General features: G+C 41.9%; 1 protein-coding gene across 3 annotated transcripts in view; it reads right to left on the reverse strand.

The window, feature by feature from the left end:
• SPATS1 (spermatogenesis associated serine rich 1) overlaps positions 1–14,069 on the reverse strand; it is a 1,192,417-nt gene extending 1,178,348 nt beyond the window's left edge. For all 3 annotated transcript variants that reach the window (XM_044062692.1, XM_044062693.1, XM_044062690.1), the window contains exon 1: positions 13,869–14,069. In XM_044062692.1, the coding sequence (XP_043918627.1) occupies positions 13,869–13,911 (43 nt within the window). In that variant the 5' untranslated portion in view covers positions 13,912–14,069. The remainder of the gene's footprint in view (positions 1–13,868) is intronic.
• Between the last annotated feature and the right edge of the window lie 1,946 nt (positions 14,070–16,015).

A 16,015-nucleotide genomic window follows, 5' to 3' on the forward strand; every position in this document is an offset into this window, starting at 1 on the left:
AGTCAAATCTAATTTAGAGAGTAGGATGTCTGTGTACAGATGTATGTTGTCTAAAAGGGAATGGTAAGATAGTTAAGTGGAGTGAAGGATATAATAGACTGGAGTAAAAGATGTTAGAGTTTGTAAGTAGATGGAAGGAGAACTGATGTTTAGTAAAAAAATATGTGTCGGAGAAATGTAGATTGGTGCAAATGAATGTGCCATATGAATGAACATGGACAGCTGGAAAGGTAGACAGGGTGAGAAGATTTATTATTCAAAGTTGTTCTTACTGTTAGGGGGTTCAAGCGTCTGCCAACAACAATGACCAACAGCAGAGGCAAGAAATAATGTGCTTTACAGTGCTAGCAGCAACAGGAGAGTTGGGAAAAAAAGAAGAAAGGAAGAGGATCTGAACTGCTGGCATCGCATGCAATTCTTGATCCAGTCTCAACCACTGCCCATGCCAAATCAATTGCAAGGGTTCATATGGAACAGCTAAGAGGCTACATTATGCAGAGGGACAAGTTCTTGACCAATGCAACAAATCTGGAGCCACCCAATTGCTGTCAATTTAAGCATGGGTTTAGTGGAGAATTTTGAGATTAGGAGGGTAATGACATGCCATGCCTCTGGCCCCACCATCTAAAAGCAAAGTTAAACAGGACAGGACCCTAGCCTGGAGGAATAAACTAAACTAGGTGTAAAAAAAAATGCAGTGATCCATCCCTGAAGATCTACCACTCAACAGCTGGAAATCCTATGAGCTGATTTACATAATAGAAGGTCAAAAATGTTTTGCAAACCTGTAGTCCAGTACGTTTTACCCTAATCCTTGAGTAGTTAATGGAAACAGTTATCTTAGGGTAGTAAATACCTCCAGGAATCAGTAAAATAATGCACAAAAAACCAAAGACAAGCAAAGAATAATCCACGACCTTGAAGAAAGGAACCGGAACTCTGCTAAAGTCCAAAAGGCTGTATTTTTATTTCTGAAGTATTCCAAAAGTCACAGACAAAATCACACAAGCGCTTTCGCTCAGGCAATCTTTTGGAATACTTCAGAAATAAAAATACAGCCTTTTGGACTTTAGCAGAGTTCCGGTTCCTTTCTTCAAGGTCGTGGATTATTCTTTACCTCCAGGAATCAGATGAAGAGTAAACAGCAGAATAAGTTCATAGAAAGACTGTATTGTCAACTTTGTTAGGGATTTTCCAGGAAGTAACAGGCAAAGTGGAAATTTATACAACCCCCCCCCCCATTAATATTCAAAAACGTGCACGCTGATTGGTCAGCGTGCACGTTGTAAATCAGAGTTATAGTAATGGAAAAAGGTCCGGTCGCCCGGACTTTTTCCATTACTATAACTCTTTTTTCTCACTGTTTCGCTATGTTAAACAGGTTTAACATAGTGAGACAGCTTTATAAAAAGCAACGGAGATTCTCTGTTGCTTTTTTAAAGCTGTCTCGCTATGTTAAACTCTTTTAACATAGCGAGACAGTTTGTAAAAAGCAACGGAGAGCTTGCTTTCTCCATTGCTTTTTTCAAAACTGTCTCGCTATGTTAAATGGGTTTAATATACCGAGACAGCTTTAAAAAAGCAACGGAGATTCTCTGTTGCTTTTTTTAAAGCTGTCTCGCTATGTTAAACCCAATTAACATAGCGAAAACAGTTTGTAAAAAGCAACGGAGATCTTGCTTTCTCCGTTGCTTTTGTCCACAGTTCTGATGTACTGCGTAGGCGTATGCATGCGCAGTATATCAGAACTGCCGCAGAATACCAGACAGCTGCGGAAGGGCAGCAAGGAGGCATTATACAATGCCATTATTTAAGAAAAGCAATTATTTTTTTTCTTAAATAATGTCATTTTATAATAGCAATAACCCAATTCTGGGTGTGGGTAATGCTGGATTTACCCACGGTTGGCTTTGTTTGGCCACTCGGGCTTCGCCCTCGTGACCAAACCATGCCAACCGTGGGTAAATCCAGCATTACCCACACCCAAACGTGGGTTATTGCTATAGTATTTACTCTTAGAATTTGCAAAGTTGGTAATCCCAATGACAAGTGTTTTTCTTTATATGTAAACCAATAGCACTATCTGGCTGAGTGACAGGTTCATAGATTAGTACTAGGCTAACAGCCCTTGTGGACCATTTTATGCCTAGCCAATTACCCCATCTCAGAATCAACTCCTGCATCTTGTGTCTGTAAAGTAAATACCTTAACCATTATGCTAACCTCCCACAGAGTGGCACACTTTGCAAATGGAAATTATGGGAAAAAAATCAAAGACTATAAAATAAAAGCTTATTAATGCCTCATAGGCGTATCCTTAAAATTGCAATACAACTGAACAGAGGGACACCACTGGATGGGATCTTCCTAGATTTTGAGTCCTTCAGTACACAGTTTTACTTACTCAAGGGAAAAATAGGACATCTGTATACAGTAAGACTGATCAAAAATATGTTACCTAGGAAGAAACAAATGATGACAGGGACATAAAATCAAAGGAGAAAGAACTGACGTCCCGCTCACCAGACTGAGTAAGGAGAAGGTCACAGTAAGCTGCCTGTCGGGCGCTAGAATCCGCCACATAACGCAAGCACTCAGGTCTCTCAACAGCAGGTACAAGTACGACTCAGTCATTGTCCACGCTGGTGTCAATGACCTGAGACGTACCTCCTTGGACTACATGAAAAGGGACATCGAGGAGCTCTCTGATTATGTAGCCCAGGCAGGTATGACCCTGACCTTGAGCAGTATCCTACCTTCACCTAGAATGATGCCACAATACAGTGATAAGATGATCAGCTTTAATAATTGGCTTAAATTCTGGTGTCATTCAAAGGGGATCCAATGTCTGTCTGCCTGGGATGACATGCTGGACAAGCCACGCTGCTTCATGAGGGACGGCTTGCACCTGTCACCCTGGGCTTCCGGATATTGGCAAAGGCTCTTGCCACCCCATAGTGCCTTTTTAGGCAAGGCTCAAATTCTAAACCTACCACCCTAGAACACCAAAAAGGAAAAAACTAAGGGTAATGCTGCTCAATGCCAGAAGTCTCAATCTCAAGATGCACGCACTCGAGGCCCTTCTCAATATGGAGAACATCGATGTCTGTGCTGTGACAGAAACCTGGTTCAAGGCTCCTGAGAGCACCCCAGCACTAACAGGTTTCACCTCATATCATACGTTCCGCCCCAAAATCCGGACAACACCAAGAAAGGAGGGGGTGTCCATATTCATAAAGGACACCCACACCTCAAGGTTGGTGGCAACGCACGATGCATCGGAGACCATCCAGGTGCAATTAACCATAGGCAAGACTGCTCTGCAATTTGTAGCATGTTACAGGCCACCCTCTCAAACTCAGGAACCTCACATGGCCTTCCTGAAAACATTGGAGGATAAATGTATCTCCAAACACCATCATACTAGGTGACTTCAACTACCCTAATATAGACTGGGAACACTACTCAAGCCCGAACACTCTAACCCAAAGATTCCTGGAGTTCATAAACTCAAATGCCATGGAACAACTAGTCACCATCCCCACAAGAGGTGAAAACATACTTGATCTCATCATCACGAACATGGGATCAAAATGTTCAACACCGAAGTATACCCCTCACTGGTGAGATCAGATCATAAACTAATCTCGCTGGAGGTCCTCATCCCGCCCCACCTGAAACAAAAAGACCACAGTGAAAAACTTCTCAAAAGCCGATTTCACACTTCTAAAAACTAGTGTGGTCTCCTTTAAGGCCCCTGAGCCAGTGGTAAACATTACTCAAACCGCTGAATCACTTACAAATGCCTTCTACCAGCACCTACAGGACTGCATGGATCAGGCAATCCCAAACAAAACTAAGACTCTCTGTACCAAAGGCAAGCGTCCAGTCTGGTGGACCCCAGCCATAAACAAGCTCTACAACAAAAGGAGGAAGCTACTACAAGATAGAGCAAAATCCTTGAAAGGTAAGACACCTTTGATCATTATAAGTAAAAACTAAGAGCTCTCATAAAATCATCCAAGGCAAATTTTGAGAGAAAAATCGCCAAGGACTCTAAAGACAATCATAAGGCCTTCTTTAGCTATGTTAGAAACCTAGGAGGAAACTCCCAGATATGCTCAGAATTAGTTCAAAATGATGTGAAAATTACTGAACCTACACACATTGCTAACATACTGGCTGACAGGTTCAGTGCAAACTTCTCCCCCCCAAAAGGAGAGATATCTATTCCAGAGGATTGTAGCCCCCCAAACATCTGCAACGCCCAGGTGAGAACTGCCCTCACTAAGGCAAAAACACAGCATCCATGGGACCGGATGGTGTCCCCGGCTGTGTGCTTCATGAACTCAACGAGGAATTAAACCCACAGTTAGGACAGCTGTTTAATCTTAGCCTCACCTCAGGATACGTACCCAAGGAGTGGCTCACGGCGACTGTGGTCCCACTTCATAAGGGCGGTGCCTCCACAGACCCTGGAAATTACCGCCCCATTAGCTTGACAAGCCTTATCTGCAAAGCCATGGAGAGGATCATAATGGAACTCATAAATAAAGACATAGGGAACTTGCAGACTTTGGATCCAACCCAGTTTGGCTTTGTCAAAGGCAGATCCTGCCTCTTAAACTTGGTTGACTTTTTCGAGACAGTCACCAAGGCCATTGATGAGGGAAAGGCAGTCCATACAGCCTACCTCGACCTGGCAAAGGCCTTCGACACAATACCCCACTCAGGTATCATCGAAAAACTCATCAGCTTGAATGTAAACCCATACATCACAAGATGGGTTGCAAACTGGCTAAGCGACAGAACCCACAGGGTCAGAGTTGCTGGAGCCATGTCAGACTCAAAGCCTGTCACAAGTGGTGTCCCACAGGGCTCAGTCCTGGGTCCACTCTTGTTCGGCATCTACTTTTCTGAAGTACAAGCAAACACAGGAGGGTTATGGCTGACAAAGTTTGCAGATGACTGCAAACTGGCCCATAGTCGAAAACACATCTGACACAGATATCCTCCAGAAGGGCCTCACAGAAACGGATAACTGGTGCCAGAGCCATGGCCTGAAGTTAAACGCCAAAAAATGCATAGTCATACCCTTCGGGAAAAACAAGGTTACCCCTAGCTACCATATAGGTGACAAGCCACTGAGCACAGAAAAAGTCATCAGGGATCTGGGGACCCAAGTTGACAGTAGTCTTTCGTTTGACACTCATGTTGCTAAAGTAGTTAGGAAAACCTTCTATATCGCCCACCTGATCATGAAGGGATTCACATCTAGATCAAGGGAGGTCACCGTCCCCCTGTACTCATCACTCATTAGACCTATGATTGAGTACAATGCCCCGTTCGGAATGTATCTGACCAGACACCTGATGCAGCTTGAAAGGCCCCAAAAGTTCCTCACCAAAAGGATAAAGGGTCTCAAAAATATGTCTTATGCTGCCCGACTGAAAGAACTCCAGCTTTATTCAGTCTCATACCGCTTGCTCAGAGGTGACCTGTGCCTGACATATAAGGCCATGTCAAACCCAGATTTGATGAATATGCTTCACCTCAAAAATCTAGATCCCTCAGAACCACAAGGGCGGGAGACTTAAACCTTGACACGGTTATAAATAGAACGTGCTGGAGGGACAGATTCATCACCCAGAGACTCCCTATGCTGTGGAACAAAATCCCGGTACATGTGAGGCAGAGCACCTCGCTGGCCTTGTTCAAGAGGAATCTTGACCAATGGATGGGAGATCGCAGATATACCCCAGGGATTACTTCAGTGTCACTGCTTGACAGAGGCACAGAAAAATGATAGGCATAGTTTTTATTCAAACTAAAGGGGTGGCGAAAGCCACATAACTATGGGCTAGGCTTATAAATGCCCTTGGGCAGATAGCCTAGTATGAACCTATGAAACCTATGAACCTAAGTAACTAGTTGGTACTGTAGAGGTCAGATTTGGGGCTAGTGCTTTTTAAAATATTTATGGCAGATACTGGGATAGGACAGAAAATCTGTCCAGTTTATTTCTCGATGACATTAAGAAAGGGGCACCTGTGAAAAATGTGGAAATCATTTGAAAAATAGATTTACCAAGTTGCACAGCAGAAAGAGGAACAGCAGATGGGTTGCAAAGCAGGTAAGTTCAAAATTCTGTTGTGTAATTACAAAAAGGCTAAAACAGAGCAATATATAAGATAAAATGCTGGGAATCATGTAGAAGGAAAATTATCTAGGAGTCATTCTAACAACTAAACAAAGGCACCAGTAGCTAAGTAAGAAAACAGTGGTAAGGGCCAATGGAATGCTAGGAAGCACAATTTGCAGAATGGAACCTATTTATGTTGAGCTGCACATAGAATGCTGCATTTGTTTTTGGTGACCATTTAGGACAAAAGAAGTTGGGTTACAAATCAAACAGAACAGTTATGAAAAATAATAAGGGGGGAGTGGTTCAGCTGGCATTTGGAGTTAGGCCAGAAATGTTTTATTTGGATAAGACAAAGGGGTAATTAAAAGGAAACGTGGGATCCTGAAAGGATTAAAAAAGGAGGTCAGGAGCTCCATAGGAAGGCTGATGGAAGAAAAAGATATGGGTAGAAGACAAATGGAACTAGGTTTACAATAGATGAGAGAAAGTACTCTTTCACAAAGTTGAAGAGTGGTGGGAAATGAAGCAGGTTATTTAAGGAGACTATTGCACTGAAAGCATTTTGAACTACCATGAGAGAGATTAAATTAAGGAAAAAGTGAAAATCAGAGAGGGGAACAAATGGACAGATTATACAGATTTTTGGTCTGCTTATGTTGGCACAACTGTGTGTTTGCATGTTGATTAATAGAGGACTTTGTGCATTTGCAGAAGTAAACATCAGTATCTCCGCCGAACCCAGTTTATGGTAATTCTGGATTGTCAATGTTGTTGATAGGCTTGGTAGTGTAGAAAAATATAAGCAGGAAAATTTTCTCCCTGTTCCTTACCCTCAACCATGTGTCTGAAGAAACAGCCCCACCATCTTTTACAGGAGAATAAATTACGAGCAGGGCTCTAGACTAAAAAGGCAACAGATGGGCTGGTAAACAGATATCAAACTGCTATGGGAACCAATAAAAAAAAATCTCAGTTATCCATTAATAACATTACTTTATATAATTATCCATTAAAACACTGACAATACTCTATTTATGGTATTTATCAAGTGATCAGTTGTACTAATTAGGGATGCTTTTTTGTTTTCATTTGCACTCTGATAACTCTCTCAGGATTAGTCGGTTATTACAGTTAGACAGTTTTTATGAAATATATTCTACTCTGCTAACTTTTTAATTGATTTACAGTAGTCTGTCCCTATCTGTCTCCAGTTCTGCTTTCATCATTGATTTGACATCATATTTTATGCCCTGTAATCGAGCAAGTCACTTAACCAGGAAGTGTTTTGTGCCAACTTAAAATACAGGCTAAGCTCCTCATTGGTTCCCCTGGACTGCAAGCATAACAACTACAGTACTTATGGGGCAAAAGAAGGAAAATGATTCTAGTATACAGGAGCATCATCATATGAGCTATGTTCTTTGGTTGTGATCTTTGGTTTCCTTAACGTTAATAGTGTGTTTATTATTTAGCTGTGAATAAATTAAGGTCTTCACCTCCCATGCACAAGGTACAGGATTCAATCCTGACCTCCGACCAATGCCTGTTTGGAGTTTGCATGTTCTCCCTGTGTCTCTGTGGGGTTCGTCCCACCTCCGAAAAATATGCTGAGTGTTTCCACCTCAAACTCACCAATGAATGGAGCTGTGGGCAGCAGCACAGAATCTACATAGTGCCTTATGGGAAAGGCTTGTACAGACAAACTGCTTTGGGCATCTCCTGTGGTGCACAGTATCCTCAAGACAGGAAAACATGGATCCCAGATGGCACGTCATGGCAGGACTAGCTACTCGATGGTGTAAAATATGACTCAAGGTGATTTGATCATGTTGACTAATGTCATCAAAATGGGTTTGGATAGATAACAGTGATAAGTGGGTTGAGGACCCAGCCTACTCCGACCTACACCAGGGACCCACGTTAACAGTGGGAGAAGTGTATGTGCCCCTATTGGCCAGTGTGTGTGACTGCCATAAAGCCCAGCAGCCCTGGGTCAATAAGCTACTGGCTGTCTAGTTGTCCAGCCTGGATTACATGGGATAGCTCTGTTGAGCAAAAGATGGACATAAAACCAATCAACCTGCTAAATATGAACTGAGAATTGCTACACTTAATGTAGGTTCACTGACAGGACACAGGTTGGAAGTAGATGACATGATGATATGGAGGAGGCTGGACATACTATGTATTTATAAGAAAAGATGGAAGGGCAGTGCAGAGAAGCCACTTGGCATGAGATCCAGAGTCTACTACTCAGGAGGGGGACAGACTAGAAATGGTGTGGGAATTGTGGTGAGAGAGAGGCTTCAGAAGGCATTGAGGGATATCATCAGAATTAGTGACAGACTCCTGACAATCAGACTCCAGTGTAATGATAGGGCAGTATTCATAATCTCAGCCTATGCCCCACAGCAGGGTTGTGACAGTGAGGAAAAGAGTGCATTCAGACAGCAAGTGCAGGACCTACTAGATAAAGCAGGACAACAGGAATGGATGCTGATAATAGGTGACTTGAATGCACATATCGGTACAGACAGAACAGGATATGAGGACTGCTTGGGACACATGGGTGGGGCAACAGGAATAAAGAAAGAGAGGCCATGCTAGAGTTTTGTCTGGCAAATGGTTTGATAGCAGCCAACACATGGTTCAGAAATCAGAGACAGTCACAAGATCACATACAAACGTGACCAACATGCAACTCAGATAGACTGCCTCCTAGTAAGGAAAGGGCACTGAGAATCAATGATTGCAAAGCCATTCACATTAAAACAGTCAGCTTACAACATAAACCATTGGTTGTCACAAGCAGCTACAAGCAGTGGTCAGACAAGACTCTAAGGTCAACAGAGACCAGGCTGAAGACCTTGAAGTTCACTGGAGAAAAAGCACAACAGTTCAAGAAATTACTCAGGGTTCTAGCACCCCAAGAAAAGGAGGAAATAAGTGGAGGTGACGAAGAATGGCAGTGCCTCAATACAGCATGTGTGAAGACTACAGAACAGATATGTTGCTCAGCCAAATAACTCTGATGGTGGAATGCAGATGTCCAGGAAGTCATCACAAGAAAGTAGAAGTGCAGGAAAAAGTGGGAGATAGAAAAGACCAACCAGGCTAGGAAGGAAAACTGGTTGGCTAACAAAGAAGCTAAGAAAAGAGTTGCAATAGCAAAGAATGGGGCATTGGAGACACTCTACCAACATCTGAAAAATGCCTCAGTAGGTGGTACAAAGACACTATATCAGGTTTCAGGGCAAAGACAAAAAGGTAAAGAAGACAGCCAGACACCCTTCATAAGGGATGCCAGCAACAACCTGCTCACCAATCCACATGACATCAAAGGCAGATGGAAGGAGTATTTTCAGCAGCTTCAAAATGAAGAAAACCCCACAGAAACTGTACTCCCCCAGAAGCAGCCTATGATGAGAGAAGAAGAGGAGCCCACCCTAGAAAAAGTAAGGAAAGCACTACGGAATATATGAAGCCACGGAAAGCAACAAGCCCAGATGAGGTCACAGCAGATATGATAAAGATGTTGGGTGAGATAGGGGAGAAATGGCTCCTGACAGTACTCATAGCAGTGTGGAGAGAAAGGTGTATCCCAGATGACTAGAGAATAAGCACACACGTCCCAGTGTACAAGAACAAAAGGGAACATCCATAACTGTGGACAGTACAGAAGCACCAAACTCCTATCACACTGCATGAAAGTTCTGGAGAGAGTAACTGATAAATGGATACGCAAAACAGTAGAAAGTAAGATGAGAAATGAGCACTTCAGATTCAGATCAGGATGCAGCACAACTGACCCGATGTTTGCAGTGAGACAGGTAGTTGAGAAGAAGCTACAGATGAGGAAAGAGTCCAACTGAACATTCCTAGATTTGGAGAAAAAATATGAAAAGGTCCCAAGAAAGTTGATTTGGGCAGTACTGCAGTGGCTTGAAGACCCAGAAACATTGGTAGAATTAGTGCAAGCTATGTAGAAGGACCCAATGACAAGTAAGAACAGTGTTTGGCCTCACAGAGTGGTTCCCAGTGGGAGTGGGTATATACCAGGGTTCAGCTCTGAGCCCAGTGCTGTTCATACGGGTGATGGATTACATTAGCAAACAGGTTGGAGGAAGCAGATCAACAAAGTTACTGTATGTAGACAATGTGGCATTACAGGCAGACTCTGCACTAGAACTTCAGCAAAGGATTAGGGAATGGAATGCAAAAGTGGAGGCACATGGGATAAAACTAAACACAGATAGGACAGTGGTTATGTCAGCAAACTGGGGAAATCAGAAGAAGCTGAGAAATGAGATAGAAGAGAAGATAGATGAACAGGTAAATAGCTTCAAGTATCTACGAGGGGTGGTTGAGGAGAAGGGAAGTCTGAATGAAGAGGCCAAAACTAGAATCAGAGGGGCTGCAGCCAACTGGCATAGAGTCTCGGGGGTAGTCTATGACAGAAGAATGCCAAAGAAGCTGAAAAGTAAGGTGCACAAGAAGTGGCATGACCAGTACTACTGTATGGTACAAAAACCTGGGCAGTAAAGGCAGAGCAGATGAGGAAGCTAGAGGTAATGGAAATAAAGTGCCTGACAAAGGTGGTAGGATGCACACTGTGAGACAGACAAAGAAATAAGAAGAGAAGAGCAGAAGCCAAATAGCTCCATTTGCAAAAAGATCAAAGAGAACAGGTTATGGTGGTTTGGACACGTGCAGAAAAGCAGAAGACAATCTGGTGAATAAGATTTGGAACAGACATGAAGACGGTAACAAGAAATGAGGACGTCCAGCAAAGAGGTGGATGGATTGTGTGAAAGAAGATCTGCAACAGTCAAGCATGAGTGTCAAAGAATGCAGTAGTGTGGCACTGAAGCAAGAGATGGTGACAGTTAACACAATACCCTGACCCCATGTAGAAAATGGGAAAAAAGGGGCTGATGATGATGAATAAACTGAACAGCATGAAGTCTGACTTTAATGTTAATATTTTAACTATGAATCTATTTTTTAATTTAATTATTTTTAATTATTTCATATCTTATTATTTAATTATTTCATATCTAACTTCCGTCCCATAGCCCTACTCTCTCCAATATCCAAAATTCTTGAAAAATGTGTCCACCACCAACTGTTACCCTACTTAACTCAGAATCAGCTACTTACACCCACCCAACACAGTTTCCGTACCGGCCACAGCACTATAACTGCCCTACTCTCTTTCTTAAAAACTGTTAATCAAGCCCGAGATTCTGGATTTCTTGTATCCACTGTTCTGCTAGATCTTTCTAAAGCCTTTGACACCATCTCCCATTCACACCTTCTCGTTCATCTCTCCAACCTTAATCTCTCCCCTAATACTCTTTCCTGGTTCTCCAGTGACCTTTCTGACAGATCTCAGGCTGTCAGATGGAAGGACTCTATCTCTTCCTTCTTACCCACACCTACCGGTGTTCCTCAGGGATCCATTCTCCATCCCATGCTTTTCAACATTTTCATAAATAACCTTCACTCTGTCCTCCCTGACACTACAGTCATCCAATACGCTGATGACTCTACCTTAGTTTGTACCGCCCCCAACTTTTCTGAACTTCTATCTAAAACACAAACAGCTTTTTCCACTACAGAAAACTGGATGCACCAAAACCATCTCTCCCTCAACTCCAATAAATCTAAAATTTTAATTTTCCTCCCTACCAAGACTTCTTCCTTTGACAAAAACACATTCATCATCCTAAGCCAAACCAACTCTCCTACAGAAGTGGTCCCTTCTGCTAAACTCCTTGGCATTACCATTGAAGAACACCTCAAATTTGATCTCTACATACAACAAAACATAAAAAAAAAACACCAAAGGTTAGGTATGCTCTACAGGAACAATCTATTTCTTTCAAACTCCTCTAGGCACTCCTTAGCTATTACCTACCTCCTTCCTTCTCTACTTTATGGCGCCCCTCTTCTTACTAATCTGTCTGCTTCCCTCACCTCTAAACTCGAACCTTGCTACAATAAGATCTCTAAATTCACCGCTAAATCCAAAACCTCAACCCACCACTGCCTAACCTTTCAATCTCTGAACTGGTTAGAACTCCCTAACCACCTTGACTATCTTCAACTAACGGCCGCTCACAAATTAATATTCTTCCCAGAAAAATGCCCAGCCTTATCCAACATCCTTCCCCCTTACATCCCTAACAGACCGTTGAGATCAGAACACAAAAACCTAATCTCCATTCACAGACCTAAACTTCCCGCTGGCCAGCTACTACTATCCTTCTCTCTAGGTAGAAAATGGAACTCTCTCCCTCCTTCACTTAGGACTATACATAACACAGAATCTTTCAAGACCCAACTTTTCTTGCACCTTTCATCCAATGGAAATGCTCTTGCTTTCATCCTATATAAATTCAAGGGATTCTATACTAGGCCCCTCTCTTCCCCTACACCAATCTGCTCTCTGATATCATTTCTAAATTCCACCAAAATGGATTTAGTTGACTCTCAGCTGACTGTAAAGATGTAAATACTGCAAATTATGTTCCTAAAAAAAAAAAAAATTTTTTTTTTTATATTGCATTGTTCTTACTAGGAGTATTTTTATTTTGTGCATTTGTAACTTTGATTGTACTGCCTTGGAGCTTTTCTCCCCGGGCCTCCACTGAAAATGGGTTCTTCGTAGCCCAGTGGACTTCCCCGGTAATCAAACTGAAAATAAATAAATAAATTTAGGGCACACGTGTGAAATGTACTGTGTTTGAGCCACAGCAGTTTGTTTAGCACGTAGTGCAGATGAGTATGGCTATTAACTGTTAAAGAATTGCTTCATGTAGTACACGGTTTGATCCCCCCAGCCTTCATTTGTCTATGTGACTCTGTCAAGTTACTTCACCAGACACCACTGTTGGAATGTTCCTGAAAAGGGACATATGGGTGTAGCAAATGCATTATATATTTGTCTTTAGAATTCCTATACCTTTCACAAGGATGCTAATTAGTACTTCAGTATGACTCCCAGCATGCATCTTGTAATTTAAGAGGTTACCATATGCATTTTCACTAAATGCAAGTTTTAACGGAAGAGAAGTTGACTGTTTTTTTTTTTCAAAATAATACCCACTGGTTAACCCTGCAGACTTAGTGGATACACAATCCATGTTTAAGGATAACCTGACAGCAGTCTCTAGTGAAGTGGTGAGGCAGGAGGTAAACGATGGCTGAAGAAATCAAACCCTATACCACAGAAACTACAGTTCATAGCCTTAACTTTTGTACCAATGTTAAATCTGTTTTAAATATGAGGGCGTTTTTTTTCTATTTAGAAAATAGCTGTTGGTGTATTTCCTGTTAAAAAATGAAATAAACGTTTGCAATGAAATCCCAATCTCTGTGATAATTGTAAACGTTAAGAAGAAAATGGGCACTTTAGGCTTAAAACCGTGTTTGTGGTAATTGATGAAAGACAGCCAAGCGCATGGAACACAATGATGCCAGGGGAGGATGGGGGGCCGGTATATTACCATTGAGTCGGGATCCATTTCACCATGATCCGACTCTGCAGTTAGGAAAAAATGTATTCAGATGAGTAAAAACAGTACATTTCCCGCTGAATTATGAGAGAAAGACTGCACTTAGGACACCCGGCAAGCAGGAAGATTACCAAAACAGTAAGTATCGCAGTATGCTGGCGCTGTGACGCTAACACTTGGCTGGCCACCTACACAAGTCTTACCTTTCCCGTTCTCGTGTAAATCTGTCGCCTTGTTCTCATTCATTATGCCAACGAAATACTAATTATAAGTCCGGAAACCAGTTCACAATTCAAAATGCAGCTCTTCAACTATAAACTAGGTCTGTGGCAGACGACACCTCGTGTACAGATTAGCGAATGTAGTGTCAGCGTCTCTGTTGTCTAGGAAACGACTAAGCACCACATTCCTTCTATTTCAGAGAGGCGAATAAAATTGTAAGCTAAACACGTGCTTAACCAAAACATTGTGCATTCACCGTCCGTCCGGTATGTGCGCTAGACGGGTGAGGAGGAGGGCGGACAGGATGATGTCCCGATAGTCAACTGGTTCAGGAAAACCACAGCTTGAAAGCAAATAGTTAGGGTTGCCAACTTTTCAAATACCCAAAGTGGGACATTTTTGGTACAAACATCAGATTTTGCAGGGCAAAACATACCCACGGCCAGTACAAAGGGCATAACTTCACTTTTTTGCCTAAATAAAAGCTTATTCTTGTAGTATTTTATTTGCATATTCTGTTTCTTATCAAATTTAGGTGTTTCAGATACAGAATACATGTTTTATGCAACTATTACATAAAATATAGAAAATAAATTTGTCCTAAATTCTCAGGACATTTGTCATTTTTTCCATTTTTTTGCAGGACACAGCTGCCCAAAGAGGGACTGTCCCTCGCAAAGTGGGACAGGTGGTAAACCTAACTACAGATATTGCGGTATGAAAAAATAAATAAATAACTGCAGTGCTGCATATGATTTATAATTTCTGATCCATCTGCAACCCATCTGAGTGGAGCAGGAGAAATTACAGCCACCCATAGCTGGCCTTAGGCATAGGCCAACTGGGCGGCCGCCTAGGGCGCCGCTCTAGCGGGGGTGCTTTTCCACTATTTATGTGGTGTAGTAAGACAAGGATGGGGGCACCAGGAAATGTGGTAGGGGGCGCCGTGGAGCCCTTTTGCCTAGGGCACCAGTTGACCTAAGGCCGCTCCTGCAGCCACCGGTCAAGATCCATGCCGGGCAACGCAAGCTGGTTAATCTTAACCGCTGCTCAGCTCCACCATAGTTCTTAACTGTATTTGATTTTAACTCAGAAGTTTTTTTCTGCCCCCATACAGGTGGCGATTTACGGAGAAAAAGTGGTGGATTACACTTAATAAACAATACAATGATTAGAGCTATAGGTTTATTTTTCCTTCAAGAAATGTATGTTAATTCAATTCACCATTCTATCAAACTTTCAAGTTAATAGTACTACATACAAGATTATGGCAGACAGTCCGGATTTTTGTCTCACATTTTGGTCTGTTCCTCATAAAAGTTGTGGTTTTCTTCCAAATCACCGAGGAATGAAGGCACTAAGTATTGACACACATTTAGGTTCCATACCATATTCTTCAGAAAATGCATTCTAACACAAAATCCTGTTATTCTAGCAATCAAGAGCAACATTTAACATTTGTCCCTATTTTGTGCCTTTGTCCCTCATTATTTGAGGCTTTGTCCAGATTTTTTGCAGTAAGAGGTTGAGAGGTATGAAAAAACGTCCCTGATTGTTTCTGAAACTATCACCGATAGTGGAGGTTAGAAGTTGAGCGTAAGTGCACCACTCTTCTTTTTGAAAGTAAAATGCTTTCTGGGATGCGCACATTAAAGGAAATCGATAAGACTACTAGATAGTTGTTAAAGTATACTGTAAATAGTGACGGCATTTTCGACAGACTGATTTTCCCACAAGCTGTTTTTTTTTTTTACAATAAACCAAAAGTTGTTCAATATGTTTTATTAAAATTTAAAATTTGTAAAACATAATGGCGTGTAAACGTGTAAACACCACAATAAGACTGTGTAAAATGGGTCTATATTATATCATCGAACACTTAAAAAAGTGAACGATGATTAATGGACCCCATGTAAGCGAAAGCTTACAATGTTGAAACCTCAGAACAGCGATTTTTTTTCCAAGGGAATAAAATCGCTGTTCCCAAAAAAAAAACTTTAAAACATTACATAAAGTGGGGGACCTCCCACATCCCCCTACTTAAATATACCAACTCCAAGATCGCACTTCAGTGCCGAAAATGGCAAAGTAATGGAAGCGGACAAGCAAATTCTTAATTTGCTTATAA

This window comes from Protopterus annectens, chromosome 2.part1, assembly GCF_019279795.1.
Source record: "Protopterus annectens isolate FY-2018-M chromosome 2.part1, PAN1.0, whole genome shotgun sequence".
NCBI classification, from domain to species: domain Eukaryota; kingdom Metazoa; phylum Chordata; order Ceratodontiformes; family Protopteridae; genus Protopterus; species Protopterus annectens.